This window comes from Corvus cornix, chromosome 3, assembly GCF_000738735.6.
Source record: "Corvus cornix cornix isolate S_Up_H32 chromosome 3, ASM73873v5, whole genome shotgun sequence".
Taxonomy (NCBI): domain Eukaryota; kingdom Metazoa; phylum Chordata; class Aves; order Passeriformes; family Corvidae; genus Corvus; species Corvus cornix.
In genome coordinates, this window is record NC_047056.1 from 31,226,199 (window position 1) to 31,250,636 (window position 24,438).

A 24,438-nucleotide genomic window follows, 5' to 3' on the forward strand; every position below is an offset into this window, starting at 1 on the left:
GGGCTCAGGCAACCAGGTTTGTTTACTTTCATCATAAGGCAGGATAGCTGGACACAAGCAGATAGTGCAGGGCATGTGGTATAACACCCTCTGCCCAGGTCAGGACTGAGAGTTCCCTGGCACTGCTGCTCTCAAGAAGAATTTAAGGGCTACTAGGGGAAGACCAGGGTGCATTCAGCTGTGGTAATGGATGACACAAAGGGGAGGGAAAGAAGAACACAAATCCACCGGGAGACACAAATTCATGCCCAACTCCCAGCCATTTACATTATTAGTTCAGAAGCAAGACAGCTGCAAGAGAAAATGAGAGAGAGGTTGTGAGCAAGAGAGAAGAAATGAGACCCTGAAAAAACAACATACTATTCCCGCTCCTCTCTTTCCGTCTCCCAGCGTCGGCGCCTGGGGGCACAGAAACAGAAAGGGACAGGTTACAATGACGGGAGTAGGTGCTGAGTTCTCCTCTTTTGCAGGGAACTACGCATCCAACGTGGCTCCCCGTCATCCTGAAGAAGAGAAACCTGCCAATGGTCAGGCTGGAGAAGACCTTCCTTCCAGAGCCCAGCAATGCCTCAAATCACAGCAATCTGGAATACCCACTGGTCCAGGGGCAGAGTGCTTTGCTGCCACAAGGGAAGCTGGCTTCACTGGGAATGTGACCGGGCTCCATACCATGGACATTGCAGGGAGCTCCTGAGTGACGGGGTCAGGTAGGAGAGACTACTGGGACTGTCTGGCTGCTATCTGAGCTCCCCTTCCAAGGGGAGTATCTCCTCCCCACCCAGGGAACAAACACACATGCATCCCTCTCCCCTCAAAACTCTCATCCTACCCCATGGATGAGCCAAGCAGAATGGGCTCCTCCCTGCAACTACAGTCCTGTTGATCCACAGCTCGATCCAAAGCCATGCTGTCCCTCTCCCTGTGCCTACCAGCTCTCCCTCTCCAAACAGCTGGCACCCCTCTGCCTTTCTGCCTACAGCCACTGCTCACACTCCCTTGCACCCAAGGTGCTCAAGCATTGCCTCCAAGAAAGTTCAGCCCTCTCTCCCCCCTGGAGGCCAGAGCTGTGGCTTCCTGCCAGCATCTGGATCCAGACTGCTTAACCCTGCTGCCCTCTCCCCATTGGGGTCTCCTATGATTACTCCTTTCTTGTTTTTTCCCTTCTACTATCTCTGTACAGTTGATTTCCCCAGACAGAACAGGAAAATACTGGCAGAGGAACCACAGGGACACAGCTGCTTATCTAACCCTATCCAGGACCGCTTATTTAAACCAGAATTCCTAGTTTGGTGCTGGAAGAAAACAACTCTTTCCACTGTTGTGCAGGGAGTGCTCCCTCTGCTGTGGAGCTGCCATCCCCAACAGGCCCTGGCTTTTGCTGACAGACACTGTAGCCCACAAATGCATTGGGCAGGAAGGATCGACACCCAGGCCAATTCATCAGCACTTGGGATGCGAGCTAAGCTCGTGTCGGCACAGCAGTACCACACCTGGAAAAGCAGCATACTACTGTCAAGTGCTCTAACAAGAACTGCCTCCAGCAGAGTCACAAAGACACCTTCAAAGGCTTAACAAAGCCTTTACTGTGGCAGCCCTCACCCTTCCTGTGACCTCTTGTTCCTCTCCTCCCTCCATCTGCTGTTCCTCTGTAAGGGCCCCTGCACATCTCTATCACTGAAGGGATCATAAGTGATATGGAGCCAGCAGGGACCACTCCGTGTGTTGGGAGAAGGATGCTGTAACAAAAAAGCCAGTAAGTGGGGATTTCTTCCTATTCCTGGAGCTCAGGGGATGCAACTGGCACATCTGCCTCTCCTCTCCAGCTGCTCAGGCACACAAAATAGGATTTATCCCTTCTGCTTCACAGCAAAGAAGGGCACTACTCATATCTTATTCCCCTGCCACTCTCCCACTCTTACCTGTCAGCATCAGTCACCAGGGCCAGGCGTCCATAGTCCCACGCAACTTTACGCAAAATTGAAAAGACAAACAACAGTGCCTGAAAGAGACCAAAAGAGAAGCTGTGAGAAAAAGCATTGTCCAACTCTATCCTTGTCCTCTGCATGCAGAGCTACAGGAACAAGGAAGGTAGGAGGGGACAGGGTCCTCAGTTAACAGCACACTGAGACCACAGGAAAGCACAAGTTCCTCAGGACTGTTAAACCAGACTATCTGGATAGCTGTGGGAGGCAGAGGTCCAGGATGCAACACACAATAGCTAAGGTAGCCCCACAGGATCAAAAGGCCCTGAGGTTCCTAGAAGTCAAAATTATGGCTATGTCATTTGTGGTTCCACAGCTTCTAAGGAGGAACATGCGAAGCCACTGGGTGGATAAAGCTGCAGGGACTTGGCAACATAAGTGGGAGTTTTGCGACGCAGGACCGATCCAACATCAACCCCATCCTTATGGCTGCAACACCCTTCCATGAGGCTCAGTGTGGTGGTATTGGAGCTAGGTCAATAGTGGCTAAGCCCACAGTGCCTAGGAGACACGATCAGGGCCAGAAAGCCAGCAGCAAAGTCAGGGATGGCATTTGGGGCCCTCAACCCTAATTATCTGATCACCGTCCTTGTTTCATGGTTAATTAGGGGAGAAGGTGGCAAAGCAACAGTAGGTAGACTTACAAGAAAGCACATAAAGTCAAGGGCTAGGACGGTGGGCACTCCACCGAAGGGCAGCCCCTGCAGCACAGTGCTGCGGATGCGTGCACTGTAGCAGTAGTCCTTGGTAGTGCTGTTGTTGTTGTTGCATGTGGGAGTTTTGCAGGGGGCCCCTACTGAGCCCAGGGTGGCGATGACGTAGGGAAGCATCTCTACAGCTTCATCGTCTTCCCTGGGGAAAGGAGAGAAAGAGCTGGTTAGACACGTGCCAGTTCGATGACAATGTAGCCCTGCTGGAGTTAGGGGCCAACCCTGCCCGCCAGCTCAGGCTTCTCTGTGCTACAGGATTTTCCTGGGACCAGTGTCCAGGGACAAGGACATCTGAGAAGCCTGCTGAGTTCAGTGGTGCTAGAAGAACCCATATGCTTCAGCAGCTGCGGTTCCACCATGCAGCCCCAGAACTCCCTTCCTTGTTTGCCCACTCTCACACCATTTAGGTGCAGCTGTCTCACAGACTACTTTTCTCCCTGAGAACATGGTGTCTCAGCTCCCCCTCCTCAGCAGGGAAAGCATTTAGGCACAGGAAAAAGTGAAAGGGTGGGGTGGTGGGGGCATGAAGTCACGTCTGAATGATAGAAACCAACTGCTATAGGATAGTTGCTGCATCATGATCCCACAATTTCCTCTGCCTGGCTGCATAAAGCCATTAGCTTTATTAGGCTGAATCATCACCCTCTCTTCACTGCAGGCCTCAGCCTCCAGCTCCCAGGGCACCCGTCAGGGGCTGGTCACACCCCCTGCTTGTTTTCTTTCCTTCCTCTGACTTGGACGCCATTTAGATGCAACCACACAGGGTAGAAAGGAGGCTTAGGCTCTACTATTTAGCTGGTCAAATATTTTATTTATTTCAGTGCCTTCCCCAAAGTGTTACAAGACCCACAGTGGCATGCAGGTCAGCATCACTGCTTGGACATGGGGAGGTCCTCCTCCTGTGCAGAGCAGCTCCATAAGAAACACAGATATGATTATGGTAGCAATGGAGAAATGCAAACTGAGTAACTCAGAGAGGGACACACTGACAGCAGAAACACAACCACTTTTCGGAACAGGGGTGAGAAAATCCCATCAGTTGCCAAAGAAACAGTGATAAAAGGAAGATCTATTCAGGCTTTTGATTCCTCTTATCCAGCATCCACAAACCACCCCAAATCCTTCACTACTACCATGAACCATGCAGAAGTATCACTTCTGGGCAATGCCTGGGGTTTTTTTTTCCCAGAAATGCCATCCCTCTGGGCTGGGCAAAAGAGCCATCGCTTGCCGAAAGGATGAGAAAGCTGCCAGCATCACTGCCCTTCAAGCCCTCATTGTTTGGTGACATTAGCAGAAGGGGTGCAGGGCTCTTACCTCCAGCTCACGGGTATAATCCTGGCCATCTCCTGCCTGGCTGCAGAGATTTATCAGCATCGCAGCACAACGCTAGCTGGATAATGACCACAAAACAATTCGCTGCGGTGACCTAGAGAGCTCTGCTTCAAAGTGATCCCTCCCAGCTCAGCTCGAACGGGTGCACAGCTGCAAAACAGCTGAAGCACCGACGACAAAGGGCAGCCCGAGAAGCAAAAGCCCAGCTGGGTACAGGCATTGAGAGGGGGTCAGCCAAAGTGGAAAAGCCACAAAGCAGCGTGTTAAGACATAATTCACAGGTACAGAGGTGGAGCAGGGCTGCCTAGAGCAGAACAAGGAAGCAGAAAAGCAGGAGCAAAACAAGCCAAGACATGAGATCACAGTAGGGAATAAATTGGGAAGATAGGATAGTTCACCCTGGCTGAATTAACTAAAGACTCAGAAGCTCTGGGGGAGTGATGGGAAAAATGATGGGATGAGACTCAAAGGAACATCACACACTTTGGAGCATGAATGGTTACACCTCTCTCTTTTTGGGAACCTTGTAAGCTTTTAGGTTGGAAATAGTATCTTGCAGCAACGAGTTCCAGATTTTGAGAAAGAGTACGATCCTGCTGTAATACCACAGCCTTGAGTTCTCCTTGTACAGTGAAAAAAGGCGCAGAAGAAAAGCATTTGCTTTTTCTAGATCTACTAAGCTCACTACTAAGTGCTCTCTCCTTCCCAGGACATAAGATGTCTTCTAGCTCTAACCACTCTCCCTCACATCCCTAACATATCCTCTCTTCTGACCCTATGGAACAGGTGACCAGAACCACATACAACATCCTGGGTAAGGGAATGACCTTGACTGCCAGAACAGCACCCTGATGCTCTCAGCATCTCTCCTTATACTACTCCTCACGTGGCTGAGCATTAATTTACTTCTCTGATGGCATCTTTGCGTATTGAGGAAAAGTATCTCTGCCATCAGCCTGCAATCCCACTGCCCAAGGTAAATTAGAAGCCAGCCAAGTCCCAGAGCAAATCATTCCTTCCAATACACCTGGCTGCATGCTTCTCATCTTCTCACACCACTTCACTACACATGGTGTCACTTTGGAGTCGCTTCCTCTTGACAAATCTGAATGACTCCAGGGTACTGGCAGATTTTAGGGACCTCGCTGCACATTACCTTTTCCGGGTCATTAGTAGTGAAGGACCTTATCCCTCTGCTCTTGTCACATTAAAATTGCTCGTTCACTCCTTGGCTTTGTTTGTGGAACCTCAGCCAATTTCTGACCCAGAACTCTACATCTCCTCCAGTAGACAGTCTTCTGTGAGAAATTTCAGAGGTTTTCTGAACATCCAAGCAAGTTACACAAGTTTGTAAAATGCTACCTATTATTTTACCACAGTATTGAAAGACTTGTAACAGATCAGGGAATTATGATTCTCCTCTGCAGACACCAAACTATTTACCTCATTCCTGCATGTTTTATAGCCCCATTTTTCCAGTCATATTTTTTAAAAGAAATGAAGTTCATATGCTCACATTGCCCACAACCCTATCTAAACATTATTTGTACAAACCATTACATGTTGAAGACAAATTCTGCAAGACTATGGGTAATTTAAGACACCTTTCAGAGAGACGGGTCCCAGAGATACATTTTTTCCCTGAAGCCTACAGGATGGACTGGATATAAACCTTCCTAGCCTCTTCAGTAACCCACCCAGAACACCTAGCAATGGAGAAGATGTCACATATGCCCAAGGCTTACACTGCCTTTTCATGAGCTGAGTCAGGAGGCACAGAAGCAGTCCGTACCATCCTTAGGTATGCAACCTCCCACCCAGCTGGTAAGCACAAGAGGCTCCCCATGGAGACAGAGGTGCTTCAGGTGTGTGGGAAGCTGGGAAAAGCTCACAGGAATGTTCGGAGCACTTGTGCCCTTCTACTTCTCCCAGCTGCAAGAACATGTGGCAGCAGGCTAGAGGTGACCTGCCATTGTATCACTTTAGGTCAGACTCACCAGGGTTCTTCTGGGGTTACAACACCAATTAGGCAACTAAGAAAAATGCTTTGGTAACCAACTCTGCAGTCTTCATCAACAGTGCCTACCTAGTATCCTTCACCAAAGGCCTTTCCCAGGAGTCTTTCAGCTGAGCAGGAGACTGGCTGGTTTTCCCAGGCACAGTGCAACCCATGGCCCCGGCAATATCTCTTTCCTTGCATTCGGTTTGCACCTTGGTCTCAGATGCTGACTCCATGGGACTCTCTGCCCCCACCCTCAGCCAGGCAGGGCATGCTCCAATGTGTCCTGTGCTGCAAGGTGAAGGGCTGGCCCTGGAGGCAGCTGATGTTGCGTACAGTATTTTAGGCAAAGCACAGGCAGGGAGGAAAGGCGGTGCTTGCAGCACGCACAGTCTTATGGTACAGCAGCACAGTTCCCAATTATGAAAGGAAATCCCTTCCAGCAGTGTGAGATGGATAAGGGGATTTTTCTAGCAACAGCTGCTCCTCCCAACTCAAATATACACTGACGGCAGAGGTGGTTTTGCAAAGCTTTCTGTTCCGATCCTAGTGTCTCCCTCTAGGGAAGGACCCTGCATGTTTCCTTACACCTTACGCTGCCACCACAGGTGAAGGAGCATCTTTGACCACACAAACTGTGCTTCACCAGAACACAGTTAAAGGTGCCTTTCCTGGTATCTCCTTCCCCTTGAAGGCTGTAGGTCAGGGCAAGCTTGGCTCAGCCTGGGCAGAGATGCTAACATCAGCATGATCCTGAACATCAACAGGCAAGGTGCAGGGAGTCAGTGGGAAGCTGCTGTGAGGCTGGAGTGGTGGGAACCAGCTCAAGGCATCCAAGCCCTTTCCTGACCACAAGCACGGCTTGTCACTACAGAATATAGTGGGGCCAAAGACACAATAAGAGCAGGACACCAAACTAGGTTCCATGCAAGCCCCAGAGGCTTCCCCTCTTGCACTCTGCATAATTAATGCTGACTTCCTCAAAACAGCAAAGACAGACTTGCCAAAGGCATTTTCAGCTCTTCTTCTGCAATACGGGACTTCATCCCCTTCTCTATTAATAGTAGGAAGAAGGGAAAGAAGAAGCTTCTCTCATCTACAGAGAAGTTTGTTCCCTGCCCCGCAGCATAGCCTCTACATCCCCAGCATGTCTACACTGTCCCATGTTTCCACCAACACGTGTCAGGAGCAGAGACACACAGTTTCCTACCTGAAGTCCCTAAAGCACATCCCACCTGGTGCTGCAGCCCCAGCTTCTGCCTGTTAAGCCCTGTGCAAACACAGCCCTGGGAAATGCTGCTCTTGAGAGCTTGGTGGCCTCAGCAGGGCAGGGCAGGGCAGGGCAGGGCAGGGCAGGACTTCTCCTCCTTGTCTTTGTCCCTGGCCTGCAGGTCAGCACCCAAACGAGCACCCAAATAGCAGCCAGGCAAGCCTCCATGCTCCCATCCATCCATTGCAAAGAGAACGGAAGAAGGCAGAATGGGGCTGGGAAGGCCAATATTACATGCCTTGGTGCTTCACTGCTATGACTCTGGCTGCGAAGCGTGCATCATGGAGTCATCCCACAGTCTGGGCAGGAGGTGACACACAGCAGAGGTCTGAGGGGCTCTTGCAGGCAGGGGATTGGGAGGTGCCTGCTGAGGAGGCTGCTTGTCCCACACTGAACTCTGCTGCAGCACTGTAATGCCAGGGCAGGCAACAGAAACAGCACTGCTGGTCTTCCCAAACAGAGCATTTCCCATTCTCGCCAGCTCAGCCTGAAGTCCCTGCCCCTCACACTCAGCACTCATATCCTCTGCCAAACCCCTGGCACCAGGGGGAAAGAAAAAAGAGGAAGCACTGTGCTGGGACTCAGGCAGGAGTGACGTGGGAGCTGGACGGCCGGCTAACCGGCAGTCAGATGCACTGACATGGGCAAGTGTCTGTGTTCTTCCAGCCACACCACTGATGTCAGCCAGACACGAGGAGGTGACCTGAGAAATGCCTGCAGAAAAATATAAATCAATAAAGTGGATGCTTGAGCTCACAGAGCGACGTAAGCACACAAGCTACGTTCATTTGTTTTCTCACCAGTAAATGTTAAGAACTCCATCTGTAATTAGAACAGCAAGACTGTGCTCTGGTAGAGACACATTTGTTTATGGAAATGTGACAGTCTCACAGCAGCAGGCTGGAGGTGCAGAGACAGGCAACCGGAAACCAGCAGGTCTGGGGCTAGAATACCAGATTTCCAGATTAAAAATAAAGCCACCCAAACCTTGTTAAACCTCTGCGGCATGGCACTCAGGGAGGTGAGGTGTGCTTTGGTTCTCAGACGCAGAGTGTGCTGTGGACCTGGCCTGTACCTTTCAGACCTGCTCCTCTGGGGTCCCCTTGGTTTCCCAAGTACCATAGGTAACCCACAGTGTGACCCCAGGGACCTGAGCCCAGAGGATGTGCCACCCTGAGCCTCTGCCTGCCAGGGCAGTACAGACCTGCCTACATTGGGCACCTGGGGACCCTCACGCAGCAGTTAGCACCTAAGGTTGAGGGAGCCTTCTCACCCCTGCAAACTGCCACCTAGGTTACCTGCACCTCAATGGCAAAGTCCAGCAGAGCTCTGAGCCAACTACTTGCAGCCACAAGCAGACCACAGGAAGAACAGTCTGACTCTGGTAAGCAAGCAGGGAATAGCCTCAGGACAGGTGGGGAGAAAGGGGCTTACAAGATAGCTCAAAGCCTCTCCAAGAGTACAACAGTTAAGAAACAGGGAAAGTATCACTCTTGCTGCAGACACAGCAGTGGGAAAGCTGTCCTGCACCATGCCTCAGACCTGGCACAGAGCATTCAAGCAGCTGAGGGTTGGAGAAGTGCTGACGTGCTGGGTGCAGTGAGGAGGAACGTGATCTGCAGGCCAAGGGAAAAAGCATGAAGAAGCAAATGTGCTACTGGTGCTTTTCCAACAAGCCTGGGCAAAGCACTGACAAGCACACAACAGGGATCGGCCCTGTATCAGCAGAAAGGAAGAGGGCCTGCCAAAGCCCTATATCTCTTTGTTTCCTTTCCATCTCCTCCAGTCAATATAAAGCTCCCTGCACACTTCACCTCTATGAACTAGCCAACTAGACACCAGGCCTACAAAGCTTTGATCTGGCAGGCTTGGCTTCATCAACACAAAAACTACACCCTTGCCCTGGGTCCAAGGTCCTCCCAACTGGCTTTGCATCAGGCCTCAAATATCTACCACCAAAGGGCATCACACCTTTCTTTAGTGTGCATCAGCTCCCAGTCCTGGTGTTGGCAGGTACTGTCACTGTCACAGCCAGCCCCAAGCCAACACTGCTCGGAGCAGCTTGCACACTGCTGACTGTATATCCCAATGCTCAGGACCCCCTGGTCCTGCTCCCAGCACAACTGTAAGCACTGCGAACCACACAAATAACCCTGAGCTGGGATGGTGCCTTGCAGGGATGGTAGTACACTGTAACAGTGAGGAGCATTTGGATCCATGTGGAACCTAGGTTTGAGTTTCATGAAGGTCAGGAACCTGTCCATCTCACAACTCAGTCCCTTTCAAAATCGCCCAGGATAATCACAGAAGCCTTGCCTTTGAACATCAGCAAAACACTTCATGCTGCCTTCACCCACTGGAAACTCTCTATATTGCCAAGTGATACGGATTTAGCTCCAAACAGCTAGGTCTTTTTTATGCCTCTTTTTTACAGGAACTCCCTCCAATCTGATGGTAGTCCTTTCAAGTCATATGGTGCCCTGAACATAATGTACCACGCCAAGAAGGGCTGTACCACAGCTTGAAACCCAGTACGCTGTGGTTCAGGCTCTTCACATCAGAGCTGGCTAATCTGTCCTCAGCCTAAGGGCAATTTGGTCTCTCTGGCTCTGCATTTTGCTCCCACATTGCGGGTCCCACACTGCTGTCTTCCTGCCTCAATTTCCACATCCCTTTGGACTGGGTGCTCCTGGGCAAGGGGTGTCTATTCCTGCCTGGCCATCAGGGAAGGGCTGAGGTTTGGTGGAACACATATACCCACACAACACCATGATGAAGTTCTGCTGCCAAGACAGCTCGACTGCCTCCACCTGGCTACCAGGAACAAAACAGCCATGGCACTTGGCATTTCTGCACCATGAAGGAGAGGTCTACGGTCCCATCTTGTTTGCCTACTGACCAACACTATGGAGTCTCAATGCCACGCAGACACCCTCTGTGGTGTCTCATAGGGACCTGTCCATGTGTCCTACCCTTGCTGCTAGTCCATGGCAAGGGCACATCTCATCCTCTGCCATCAAGAGAAAGCCCAATCTATCAAACAGGTCTCCTCCACATCAATCCGCTCTCAGTTTGCATGGCAGAGTCACAGACACCCTGATTTACAGTAAACACAATAAACCATTTGAGTGGAAAGACTGATGAGGTTCTGGACCTCCTGCTGTATATTCTGCAGAGCAGTGGCCATATGGCAACCAAGTCATATGGTTGGGAGTAAGTCTCAGAAAACAGGGCTTCCTCACCTATCACCCAACACCCCAGCAGTAGCAACTTCACCAATTCCCAGCAGACTTTTAGCGAAGACGAGGACAGAGACTTCACAACCTCACAATACCAGCAGTTTTCAGCTTCTAGTTTATGGATTCCAGTAGCAAAATGGCTGTTCTTCACGGGTTGCCTTCTTGATTATCTCCTACATGTCTATTATCATCATTTATACTACCTGCATACAGCCTGCACTTTCCTTACAACCTATCTGTGGGCCTGCCCCAGGCTAGCTCTCCCATACTTCATTTTTTAAGTGAGACTGACAATTCATACACAATCTTTACTGCACAAATACCACTTTGGTCTTCAAGCACTGTTAAGGAGAGCTGGTTCAGGTGCATGACATCTGGCTTGGCATAAACACAAACCAATCTCCCTGGTGATTTCATATTTACTCTGAATTTTTCCATGTCTTCCCCATTTCTCAAGTGACTAAATACCATCTTGTCCCTTTTGCACAGGGACATGTTTTTAGCAGGAGCTCTGTACCTCTTGCAGCACTTATTCCTTTTTCCTTCGTTTATCAGTAACCTCACCTCATGTTAAAGCTTCTGATATTAATCCCCTTGTGTATAGGGGGGTACCACATACTTATCTTTCCTCAGGCCTCGTATCTGTCTCCTGCCAGTCACAGTCTGGGTATTCTCATCTACACCCAGCTTTTCCTCCTGAGCGAAACGTGTGTGTGCCTCTCATAAAACCGGGTTTTTATCTAGTCTCTCAAGGTCACATTGACTGTTTCCTCCTCCTCACTTCTGCATGACAGAAGTCTTTACCTCCTTGCAGCAAAGTATTCAAAGACAGAAGAATTTTGTTCACTGGGCACAATTACAATCACTTGCCTATGAAGTATGATCAGCACTTGGTGATGCAGGTCACCAAGTACTGGCAAGAAGCATCTCTCTGAGGAGTCCAAGCCACCTCTCAGGGCTTCACAGCTGGTTCCTCACCAGAGGCTGGCAGAACACCCTATTGCATCAGCCTGGAGAGCTTCCCTATTCCTTATTCTGCAGCATGAAAGCTGCTTGAGCAGCCAGCAGTTATTGGGGGTAAGCTTCTCTCTTGCCCAGTCCTCCTGCCCTAAGCACTGAAGCGACCAAACTCAGCATGCACAGGATTGAGGCACTCTCCTGGATAGTACTTCAGAAGAGCTTCATGCCCCTTTCTATTGGGTTTGCATGGCCAAACGTTGGTAGGAAGGGGGATGGGGGACAGGGAAGGGCTGCTACAGGAGTGGCTTCTGTGAGAAGCTGCCAGAAGTCTCCTCCATGTCTGGCAGAGCCAATCCCTGGCAGCTCCAAAGCTGGTCAAGGCTGGGCCAATTAGAAATGGTGGTAACTCTTCTGCGATAACATATGTAAGAAGAAAGAAAGAAAGAAAATAAAAGTTATTGTGCAGTTGTAATTGCAGCCAGAGAAGAGTGGGGTGAGAACATGTGAGAGGAACAAGTATGCAGACACCATGGCCAGTGGAGAAGGAGGGCGAGGAGATGCTCCAGGCACCAGAGCTGGGATTCCTCCATAGCCTGTGGTGAAGACCATGGTGAAGCAAGCAACTGTGCCCCTGCAGTCCATGGAGGACCATGGGGATGCAGAGATCCTCTTCCAGTCCATGGAGGTGACCCACACTGGAGCAGGTGAATGCCTGGGAGGAAGCTGTGAACCTGCAGGAGGCCCATGGAGAGAGGAACCACTCTGGAGCAGCCTGTCCTTGAAGGACTGCACCCTGTGGAAGAGTGACCCATGCTGCAGTAGTTTGAGGGGTGCTGCTGTCTGTGGGATGGACTCACATTGCAGCAGTTTACAAAGAGCTGTTGCTCATGAGATGGATTCACATTGGAGAAGTTCATGGAGAGCTGTCTCCTGTGGGAGGGATCCCACAACGGAGCAGGGGAATGACTCCTCTCCCTAAGCAGCAGAAGAAACAACAGGTGATGAACTGACCATAAACCCCCATTCCCTGTCTCCCTGCACTACTGGGATAGGAAGTAGAGCTGGGGGGGAAGGTGTTTTTAAGGTTTTATTTTACTTCTCATTATCCTGCTCTGATTTTGTTAGTGAGAAAATCAAGCAATATCTCTAATTTGAGCCTGTTTTGCCTGTGATGGTGTTTGATGAGTGCTCTCTCCCAGTCCTTAACCCAGGAACCCTTCATTAAATTCTCTCTCCCATGTTCAGCTGTGGAAGGAAGTGAGAGTGCGGCTTTGGTGGGTGCCTGGCATCCAGACAGCATCAACCCACTACACCCTTCTTGAGCAATTGCTTCACAGGGACATGTGAAAACTGAAACCAGGCATCAGTTCAGGAACAGTGGCAAAATGGGTCCATGTGTTTAGAGCAGCATCCCTGGAGATGGTGCTTAGTGGCACGTGGAAGGCACCTCTCCTTCACATACTGGTGAAGAAGCTTGGCACTAGCAGGGGAAGGCCCACCAGCCTGGCTCTCTCATCCAGCAGCAAACACCTAGAACACAAACCAGGAAGCCTAGAGGGAACCCCCTTCCCTCGTGGGCACTGAGGGACAAGATGCTAGGGTACTGCATGGGCTCCCACAGGAGCAGCCTCAGTGCTGCTCCCGAAACAGGAACATCTACTTCAAATCTTGGCACCTGCACCCTTCCTGTAACAGATAAAGGCTGATTCTTTTCCAAGGTCCTTAAGCAGATTGCAGCTTCAAGTGTTTACAATTTGCAGGCTGGGGTTGTTCTCACTTTTCCCACCTTCCTTGAAGCATTCCTAAGGTAGTGCTTGCCTTGCAGAGCTGGTCTACAAAGGACCCACAGTACAGCCAAACAGCAAAGGTCAAGGTAATCACAGCCCCGCGGCAAGCAAAATTGAGCTCCCTTTACGACTTCATGCTGAGTTGTAAAGAGATTTGGCAGCAACAGCAGAAAAAGGAAAGCCTTCAACTGTTCCTCAACAACAGTAGATATTAGCAAAGGGCTCTCACAGCAAGAGGTCTGGATGTGGCCAGCAAGCCAGGACAGTTATAGGAGACCATCTAGGAATTCTCTTTCTGCATCTGCTGGGGAAATCTCAACAGAGTCAAGAGTTCCAGCAACAGCAGCACAGCCCAACCCACAGCACCAGGGCACTACACACAGGCATGGCACCCAGTACAACCAAGTGCAGTAGGGCAACCTTGGCCACAAACATGCCCAAACTAGGACAACTGTGCCACAGGAAAAACCTTGAAGCTCTACAGCACACAGTTCCCTTTACGGACTCTGTCCCAGTAGCTACTGAACTCCAGTAAGAGAGACAGATGTTATGAGAGACCAATTCTGAGCTCCTGCTGGGCCCTGAATAAATAACAAAGGTCACAGCAGAGGGAGATGGACATTAAACAGAGCATTGAGACCGTCCTTGCTCCGAAGCCTGAGAGATCTGTTGGACCTCACTTAGCACATCAGGACCCAGAGATGTCCCAATTCGTCTTCTACGTGATATTTGCTCTGATGCTGACAGAGAGCTCTAATCTGGAGACAGGTGCCCAATAACCTTTACCTGATGGAAAAATGAGGGTTGAATACCTACCTCGTCTTGAGTTTTCAGGGCAGCTCTGTCTGCTTTTGACTGCTGAGGCTGGGGTCTGCAAGCAGGAGTCACTGGCATGTGCCAGTCTGGGGAGGCTGGGCTCTCAGCCAGCCACTAGCATTTGAGAGATGCTGATCAGGCTCTTCTTTTCAATGATTTCACTCCACCCCATTGGGCTTGGCAAGAGGAGCTGGGTCTGGCTTGGGAACACAGGGAACAAAGCGCCAGTTGGGTGCTGGGCACTGAGATCCAGCAGAAACCAAGGAACACTGAAGTGGTACTTCAAGGTAAGCAGCCCGGCTCCCAGACCCACTGATAAAGGTGTGCGAGATAAAGTGGCTGCTTGGGCTTGGAGGAGGGCACTGAATTTTTGGTAAGATGCAGCAGTGTGAGCCTCATGTCATGCAGGCTCTATCTCAATGTTAGGGCAAACAAAGAAAAGTACTTTAACTGGATGAAGCGGCTCCAAGTCACTGTGTATCCATGGGGCACAGCTCCACACAAGCAAATAAAGCCTATGAGAGTCCACTAAAGACTGCAGTTTAGTAACCTGGGTTCCTCCTGCCCACAGCCCCGGCTCAAGCTAGGGTGCTCACTAAAACCACCAAAATCCTAACCTGCTATCAAGGAAACGGCTTGGAGGTCACCTCAAAAAACAATGTGGAGCACACCAAACACTGCACTAAGGGCTGCTGGAGGTGAAGGCAGGAATGGTCCTCCAGCCCAGACAGACCACCATTACAGAGAAGAACTAAGACCAGACACCTGACAGCCCCCTCAGGCGTACCAGCCAGGTGGTCACAGCATTTCCTGGGCTCTGCTGCTCCAGGCTGTGGCACTGAAAGGAAAACAGACGTGGGTGTGTTCCATGGGCTTGAGTTTGGAGCACACCCAGGAGCAGCTAAGCATCATAGCCTGGAGCTGCTGTAAGGCAGCTTGCACACCTGGAGGCTGCTTTCCATGGAAAGCACTGCCCTAAAAAGAGTGCAAATCAGTGGTCAACAGCTTGATGGCAGCTGTATCGGTAGCCCTGAAAGAGACATGCCCAGAAGAGCTGTGCTATACCCATCCCACCACGTCTGCTGCCCCGCTAAGCCCTTCCACCTCAATCCCTATTCTGGCCGTATTTCCTGAAACCACCTTTCCCTCCTAAAGCCTTTCAATCTCTGTGCTTCCACAGATGACTTCTAATGTCAAAAGAAAACAGTGTAATGGGTCCAGGTCCCCCAAACCTGAGGTGACACCCATCTCTGACCTCATGTCTCCATCCTTGTGTGAAGTGTTAAAGTTTGATGGTCACCCTGTACAACCCTAGCCCTCTGCTGGACACAGTTTTCAGCACACAGCACAACAATGGCAGGATGCACTAAAGCATGCCATCAGGTTTCTACCAAGAAATTACATTCCTGGCTGTTCACCTTCTATGGAAGGAGCATCTGTCTGGCTAGACTGACGTGAAGTGCAGCACCACAGAGGGGGGCAGGAGAGGCCATCACCCAAATAAAATGGAGCCAGTGGACCCCAAAGAATCAGGGTACCTAAAGACAAAAACCCTGTTCTTTGCTGGTTCACAGGGGTGAACATGCTGCTCCATACCCCATTTCTGAGCAGGGACAACACACCACATGTACTGCATGAAAATAAACCATCCAAAGCAGTGTCTGAGGCATTTTCTTTATAGGCATGAAGTTTGCCTGGCCTTCCCAAACACATCACAGGAGCAGAAGAAAAAAAACCCCAATTATTAGACTGTGGCATTCTGAGATAAATTACTAATTAATAACCCAGACGGGATTACCGCTTAGTATTTCTCCTAATGCAACTCTTTGGCAACTGTACAGGATAATGCTTGTTAAGATATTTCTTCAAGGATCGTCACGCAAAAGAAATGACCCCTGCTCAGAAAAGCTCCCAAGTACATACTTATCTTGAAACACTTTTACTTTAGTCATCATAAGTACATGGCTAAATTAAAGTGTTTACCCAAAAAGGGACAGACTTGAGCACTGTGCTCTACTTCAAGCATCAGATGTTTTCCAAGACCATTCTCTGGACTCTGGCTATGCGCAGCAGTTACCAACCTAGCCCCATTTGGGTGCCTCAGGCAGGGTAGGGGCAGCAAAGACCAAGAAGCTGAATTAGAATTTTTCTTTAATGATGAGAAATAGGTTTCTGCAGTATACTTCATAGCAACCAGTTAAATAAATGATCCTAGACTGGAAAGCTTTCTTCTCTTCCTGAGGAAATGGTTTTGGCAGGCTTGAAAGGCATGCCATTTTGCCCGATTCTGCTTCCAAATTTCATTACTTTTGCTTCTCACTGATTCTTCAAAAATACTGCTCTCCCTTCTCAGCAAGGGGATTGAAGATCCCTTGCTGACAGAAGACATCTCTTACATGCCTCCACTTTCCTCAAGCTAAAGTCTGTACACCTGCCATTTTCCCAAGCACACCTTTCCAGTGTGACTCTTTCCACAGCTGATGTCTCTCTGTGTGATCAGCATCTTTCTAAATGTATTGTGCCTGAACACCCCAAGCACAGATACAGCTAGAGCCAGAGGGAGAGTGATACTGCAGCCTCCTTGCTCTGCAGCACAACTCCTTTGCATTTGTAGCCTGAGAGGCCAAAGGGTTCTCTTTCAGTCACATCGTGGCCAAATATATACACATATCCCAGTACTCTGTCATCCTACCTTGTCCTCTAACTTCCCGTTTCCTTCTGCCGCAGCTGCCTCCCATGGTGCCCAAACTGCTCACAGAGGGAGGGGAAAGTAAGGTTTGTTTTGTTTGGTTTTATTTTTTAATTTAAAAAAAAAAATTAAATAAACACAGTATTTTGATAAGTGTCAGCTGTTACAAGGTGAACTTCAGTTTTCCTATTTCTATCAACAAACATTAAAACATCCTAGTTGTGCCGTTTTTACATAGCGAGAAACACCCAAACCTTGTTACCAGACTTGCTATGGATCATCAGCATCTGGGCTTGCCTGGCTCTTGGCAAACACAAACACACGATCAACACAACCTTTGTCACCTCCACTGATGCTACAGGATATTTTGAAAAAGTCTCCTGCACTAAAGCACTCAAGTTCCCTCAGAGTAATCCCAAGCAGCTGTATGATCCTGCACTCTTACTGGGGCAGGCAACCTCCAGATACCAAGGGCAGAGACAAACTCCATTAATGCATGATGGTGGAGAGGCTTCCTAACATTTGTTTTGCAGATTATGGCATGGAAAGTCTTGAGCAACACACTACAGATGAGGCAGGAGCCTCTTACAGTACATTTTACTTTTTATCAATGGATAAAGTGTAGTCACACTGCCTCATTTCACATGCCAGTCAGGCTGCTGCGGGATGCCTCTTGCCCTGGCTCTTCCAACACACCCCAATCAGCTCTGAGGAGCAAGTCCAGGAAAGCCCTAGGCAGCATTAGATTTACATGGTTTAAAACACAACCTGGACAATGCGGAGTAAGGCCAGACAACACTGCTTATTTGAGCAGCAGACCGAGCAAAGCCTCCTCCCCCCAGGCTGGAGAGCTTTCAGATTCAGTTTGCACTTCGCAATCCACCAGGACCACCCTCCCTAGAGCTCCCAGGGAAGCCTGCTACTCCTTCCCCTCCATTTAATACAGGGGAAGGCTGCAAAGTCAGCTCTCTCCTGCCTAAGATCATCCAGGCATGCCAACTTACAGCTCCTCCTTGAACCACAGCCTCCTGCTGAGGGTACATCACACCTCCTTCCCTACATTGCTGGGGCTGGGAACGTACATCCCAGGCCAGCCTCCAGAGGCGAGAGTGCCCAGCTGCCCCCAGAGCAAACCTGACAGCCACACTTAGTCCTCCAGGGCCTGAAATGGGAAAGCACAGGGATGCAGGAGAGCAGCAACTCCTCCACAGCCTCCTGTCCTGGGTGGCTAGCCCAGCTGCTGCTGCTGTCCTGCCCACCTGTTCATGCCCAAGACTTGCTACAGTAATCCTGCCACAGCTCTGTAAGCAAGGAGGATGGAATTTCACAACTGGCACCCTGCCCTCTGGTGCCACTCGACTGGCATCCCAGTTAAAGTCTTCAAGAATCCCTGCATACGGAAATCGGGTCGCCACTGAGGCTGTGGTGCCAGCCACCAGGCATGGCTGCCGAAGACTGACTGCCAGCTCTGGTGGCAGGGACATGTCCTGTCAGACTCAACACCGGGAGCTCTGGGATCAACTCTGCCACACGCATCTCTGCTGGGCTCCACCTCATGCACTCCCACTGGGCGTGTGTGTGTGACTCATTTACTGCAGCTCATCAGAAATCCACAGCCCCAGCAGTGCTCTCCAAGTGGCACAGGGATGTGTATGTGTGACTCCTCAGCAATCAAAGAGAGATCCCTTGCTTGGTGCCTTCTACCCGGCAACCCAGTGGGCACTGCAAAGCATCCCAGGGCAGTTACCTGCTCATCTTAGAGAGTCACACAGATGCTGGCTATATATCTTCTCCTGAGTCAGGGACCATCTCAACAGGAGGAAGATGACAGCTACCAAGCTCCAAGTTTTACTCTGCTGCTGCCAGCCAGCAGTACTTTAGTCCCTACATGAAACACCTGCAGACGCTCAGGGCTAAGTATAGCCCAACACAGCCATTTTTATCTCACTCCTTCCTCCTGAATCCTACCTGCTTTCAAGTCTCCTCTCTAATACCAATCTACACATCACAGATTCACAGGATCATTAATGTTGGGAAAGACCTCTAAGATCATTAAGTCTAACTATTAACCCAACACTGCTGTGTTCACCATTAAAGCATGTACCCAGGTGCCACATCCACACGTTTTTTGAATACTTCCAGGGATGGGGATTCCACCATAACTCTGGACATCTTGTTCCAATGCCTGACCACTCTTTCAGTGAATAAATTCTTCCTAATATCTAACCTAAACTTCCTCCGGTGCAACTTAAAGACATGTCCCTAAGTCCTATCACTTGTTACTTGGGAGAAGACACTGATCCCCATCTGGCTACAACCTCCTTTCAGGTAGGTTCATGTGTCCCCCCCTTAGCCTCCTTTTCTCCAGGTTAAACATCCCCAGCTCCCTCAGTCACTCTTCATTAGATTTGTGCTCTGGATCCTTCACCAGTTCCACTGCCCTTCTCTGGACATGCTCCAGCAGCTCAACATCCCTGTAGTGAGAAGCCCAGCAGGGCTGGTAGGGGTGGGAGGCTCTGGATAGTTTATCAGGGCCAGGTAAACAAAGCTGGAGCTCAGGAAGCATCCCCTCAGCCATACCCACAGCTGCCCCTTGATGAGGGGGCCACCAATGCCCCTGCATGCCTGAACTGAACTCACAGCCCAGGTCTCACTAAGCCTGTGCTCACCACAGAGAACTCCTCTCAAGATAGCATCAGTTGCCTATTTATAAAATGATGTTTACTAACACCAAACACACTCCTGTTGGAAGTGGAGGACGAGATGAGTCAAGGGAGCATGAGCAAGGGAATTTTATTCTGTCATGGGAAGATGAGGGGATCGTGGGAGGCTTACTTAGGGATGGGTGCTGCAGCATTGGCTAATCACCTGCAGCTCCCTCACCAATGCAAGGAGACTCAAGGGCATGCTTATTTTTTCACATCAGACCCTTAAGCTCTGGGAACATTCTCCTGTGAAAGTGTGAGATCAGATCCAGCACAAAGGAGTGTGCCAGCATCCCCTTGCAGCCTGCTCCAGGCTTGGGAAGCACCAAGTGCCAGCAGGTGCTGAAGCACCAATTTAACATGAAGGCTCTGAAAACCTCCTGACAGTTCCTGGGACCCTCTTCCAGCAGCTCAATAAAGCACTGCTGGTTGCTACAGTGCTTTGACAGGGCCTCTTCAGGCAGTGCCCATCTCCAGGGGAACCATGACCCCTCCAGCAGGCGGGTGGGGAAGCAGCCCCCACTGCTCACCCTTGCCCAACCTCCGCTCTGGATGATCACTCCGTTATTCCATTTGCTCAGTGCCCCTGCAAAGATTTGCAAGGACATCTGACTGCTGAGGCACTAGTGACACCAGTCTTCAGCTGTGGGCAGAGATGAGCACTACAAAATTTGCTGTGGGTCTCAAAGTGAGGTAGGGGAAGGAAAGGGATTACAGCCCCAACTCCCCAAGGCACCATCTCACACTTGGAATACTGTCCAAGAATATGCTCCTGAGGAACAAAAGGCAAGAAATGAGTGCCTCCTAGGGCTCCTTGAATTTTACAGACTTTCTCAGGTGTCAGACTATATCCCATCCTGGGTGGCTGCAAACAGACCCCATGTGATGTTATTGAACTGCACACCCACATGGTGGCAGATCAGATTCTTGAAGCCCCTCCAGGCCAAACAATCAGTGCCTGTCCCTGGCTCTTTCTAGAGCCACCACCGCATTTTCCATTTTTCCTTCCCAGCTGCATCCAGCCATCTCCCAATGCCAGGCTAATTTTCAGAGCTTCACATTTTCCTCTCCATCTTTGAGAAAGTTATTGCTTTCCTGCCCTCAAATAGCTAACACCTCTTCCACCCTACCAAACTCATAATGGGCCTCCTGGCTCCCTTCCCCAGATTTGTCTCCTATGCCATTGCACTCAGCAGCCCCAAATGGGCTGACTAGAATGCATGTTTACTTACGGGGCTGGATCAATTGCTGAGTTTTTAACCTTTTCTAACAGGCAAGGGAGGGCTGGTGCCAGGGGCTTTACCAGAAAGCCTCAGCTGACTTCTGGTGCATGTTCAGCCAAGGTTTGAAGTCCAGAGGCATGACTGGAGCACAGGACATTGTCACACACAGGGTCCAGGAACTGCTGGACAGCTGCATAACAAGTTTTGGCTATAAACCATCCACTCAGCTTACCCTTGTGTACCATCCCTTCAGCATGGCCCAACAGGGGTGCAGGCTTCTGCACTCCATGCATTGCCAGAGGTGAAGGCACCAGCAACTCTGTCCATGCCTAGGATGATCCTTTGCTCCCTTCATCCTCCTGGTTCACCCCAGTACCAGCTGCTGGGTCGCCACTCTCAGCCAGCTTCCCACATGTCCATGTGCAAGCTCTCGGCCACCCCCACCCCTGCCCACCCACTCCTCCCAGCACTGATTCATTGGCCCCCAGCACTGACTCACTGCCCACTGCTCCCAACCACGCACGCATCCAGCCTGCCTCTGGCATCCCCACCACACCGAGACACAGGGTGAGGTGCCAACGTTCTGCTTTAGAGAGAAGCAGTGAAGCAGCATGGATCCACAGGAGAACCTGGCTGTGCTCCGCATCCCACCCTGAACAGCTGCATGACTGCAGGCAAGATGCTGATATGCACCATGCCTCTGTTCATCAGAATCACATACAATTCCTCCCAGGGACATAACACAGCTAATTTCCAGGCACTGGAAAGACAATCAACTTTCCAGATGATACATACTAGCAGCACACAAGTATTTGTTGCTGCCTGTACTCTCATCTACAGTTAGCTGAAATCCCTGTTGAGTTACTAGGAGTGAAGGGTATCTCTTGCAGTGATGGACCTCTGCTTCCATTGTTAAGGAAAAAAACGGGGCTGTCACTGCCCTGCTGTCCCTTCTGCTGCAGCTTATGAATTTATCCCTCTTCTGGATGAGCAACACCTGCCTTGTAACTAGCCACAGGATTAAAACAAAAGATGTTTTTGGATGGTTTCCCAGTTGCGTGACAAGAGTAACTGCAAGAGCAAAAGCTTCACGCTGCCCCTGCCAGCTTGGTCAGCTCCAAGCAGACAGGGAGATGCCCAGGTGGGCAGCAGCGCACCTTACAAAGTTTTGCCACCTCTAGTTTAATTTTCCATCCAAGGTCAGTGCTTAGGCTCTCCAGGACCAGGTACGCTCCCTGCCCTCCACGGAGGATGCAGTGGCACCAACCTGCAAGTTTAACACAAAAAAATGAGAAAGATGGAATAAAACATTCCCCACCCACCTCTAGTCTGAGTAATGGGACCCCACGCCAACCCTGGCACAGCCTCTCCTGTCTGCAGGCAGCATCCACCTTTGGGTGGAGTGAGGCTGCTCTGCTCAGTGTCCCCAGCTGCTGCTCCGCCATGCATGGGCTCTTCATTCTACACCTCATGCAGCTATTAAGTATCTCCTCCTGCTATCTGCCACCTGTCTCCACTGTCACATTTTCTCCTTTCATTCTTTCCTACCTGGAGAGGTAGGGTTCAAGTTTATGCCAGGGCAAGGCCAGTCCTCAGCCCTGTGGGGGATGTCAACAGGGACAGCACATATGCCTGACTATTTTTCTTTTCCCCTGGCATTTACAGTCACCAGATTAGGAGAGTGGAAACCACATCTTGACTACTCCCTCTGGTGTTTTCTTTGGTACCACAATATAGGAAAGAATGGGAGGTTCCTACCCCAGCACGACAGGCAGCAACATGTACCAGCAGGTGTTCCTCCTGGACCTTTTTTTGCCTCCTCACTTACCAAGTGACGGGACAGCTGTTCATGTCCCACCATCCCCAACACACACACTTTAGGAAGTACCGGCAGATAAAAAAACCCAAAACAACACAACCCAAGAAACAAAAATCCCAACATCAAACCACTGCTCTCCAGCTACATTTGAGTCTCAAACCCTCCTGGCAAAAAACCCCTCAAATCTGCAGGCAAAAAGGGTATGAAAATGTACACCCGTCTAAGTGGGAAGGCAGAGCAGGAATAACAAGATAGCCAAGCCCTGGCACTGGGATAGGAGGAGAGGGTGTTGCCCCAGAGCTCTTGGAGTCTCCAGAGCCAGCTCAGAAAGGAGGAGTTGGTAGAAAGGGCGGTTTCGCAATCAGAAATGTTTGTTTTGAGTCCAAGGATGCTCTGAAACGCTGGAGTGGGCTGCGAGGCAATTAGAGGATGATTAGGATGACTGACAGGATGAACAGAGGGAAGAGCAGGTGGGCATCTTTGCCCTAGGCCAGGCTCACCACCCTGCAGTAGCTTTTCAGGACTAGGCTGGGAGTTTCCAGCCCACGCACCTATTGAGCCACAACAAGCAGCTCTACCTGTACCACTGCTTGGAAGGGTTTGAGCCTTCCTTCACCAAACAGGTTCAAAAATTCCTTTTTTTTTTTGCTCCAAGAAGCGCAGCACAAACAACACGAGACAGAATATATGTGCTGCTGGACAAATAGCAAAGCCATCTCTGCCTACACTGTCCAAAACCTGGTTTGTTCTCTGTTTACCAGGCAGACACTTCCACTCACTCCCATGTATTCTGAAAAGAGGCTCAACAAAACTGCCCACCTCCTCTACTTGGATTGCCCCATCTCTTCCCCAGACATGCAAGCTCCATCTAGAGATTCTATTTGATCTTTCACACCCAGCCACCCTCAGAGACATCTGCCAGCACAGCTGTGTCAGACACAGAGGCAAAGACCCAAGCAATCAACACGTCTCCACAGGCATAAGTCTGCTGCTGGAGGTGCAGTTATACTGGCAAAACTGCTTCTCAGTGTTTTAAGGTGGTGGAATAAAACCAGACTTTAGAAGCAGGAGCATCTTTTGCTAAAATAATATATCAGCAGAGCAATCAAAACAGGCAGTCCTACACATCAAGCAGGCCAGAAGCTGCAGGCGTTTTGGAGGAGACATCTAATGTACCCTAGAGATATGGCCCAGACCATGCTCAAATACTGCCACCATACCATGGTTTTAAACCTTTAATTTGCAAAGGTCTGTCCCTCACTCCATACACACCAGAGGAAAGCTGAGCTATGGCTCCTACTCCACAAGACTCTCCTGGAGCAACTCCAGCTGTTCCACCCTGTAGCACTCAACTCTCCAGATGAAAACACAAAGGCTTACTGGAATTATTCCCTACAAACCAAAGCTGTGCTCTCATCAAATGGACTAAAGCTTTAAAGAAAACAAAATTAAAAAGTGAAATACTGGGGTTTTCCCCCCCCTTTTTGCTTAAAGCACATCCAAGCATTTGCTTTCCCCAGCCTGAAACCATAGTCAGGAACTATCTACTAGCTTTGAAATTCCCTTCCTACCCCAGGAGGTAATAAAACATGAAGACAGAGAACATGAGATTCCAGGAGCACTATGCAGCAGAGATTTACAAGGGATACATCCTGTCAGGCACACTGGATCATTTTTATTTTTAACAGCATTACAGCGTTAGTGGGTGAAAGGGAAATTGTGGATGTAGCAAGATTTTAGTGAACCATCCACTGCAGTATCTCACTCAGTCTCCCTTTCGAGGTTTGTTCACTGGACTGAGGAAGAAACATCACCTCATGGACTGAAAACAGGCATAATGACCCTAAATAAACCAGTAGCTCAAAGAGACAAAGCACTGCTTACAGACTGGCAGGAACCGGAGG

General features: G+C 50.0%; 1 protein-coding gene across 3 annotated transcripts in view; it reads right to left on the reverse strand.

Moving 5' to 3' along the window:
* TMEM63B (transmembrane protein 63B) overlaps window positions 1-24,438 on the reverse strand; it is a 48,465-nt gene that overhangs the window by 16,091 nt on the left and 7,936 nt on the right. For 2 of the 3 annotated variants that reach the window (XM_039568712.1, XM_039568713.1), the window contains exons 2-4: window positions 2,627-2,834; window positions 1,920-1,999; window positions 361-399 (exon numbers count right to left, since the gene is read on the reverse strand). In XM_039568712.1, the coding sequence (XP_039424646.1) occupies window positions 361-399; window positions 1,920-1,999; window positions 2,627-2,812 (305 nt within the window). In that variant the 5' untranslated portion in view covers window positions 2,813-2,834. The remainder of the gene's footprint in view (window positions 1-360; window positions 400-1,919; window positions 2,000-2,626; window positions 2,835-24,438) is intronic. The other variant, XM_039568714.1, reaches the window with a different exon arrangement.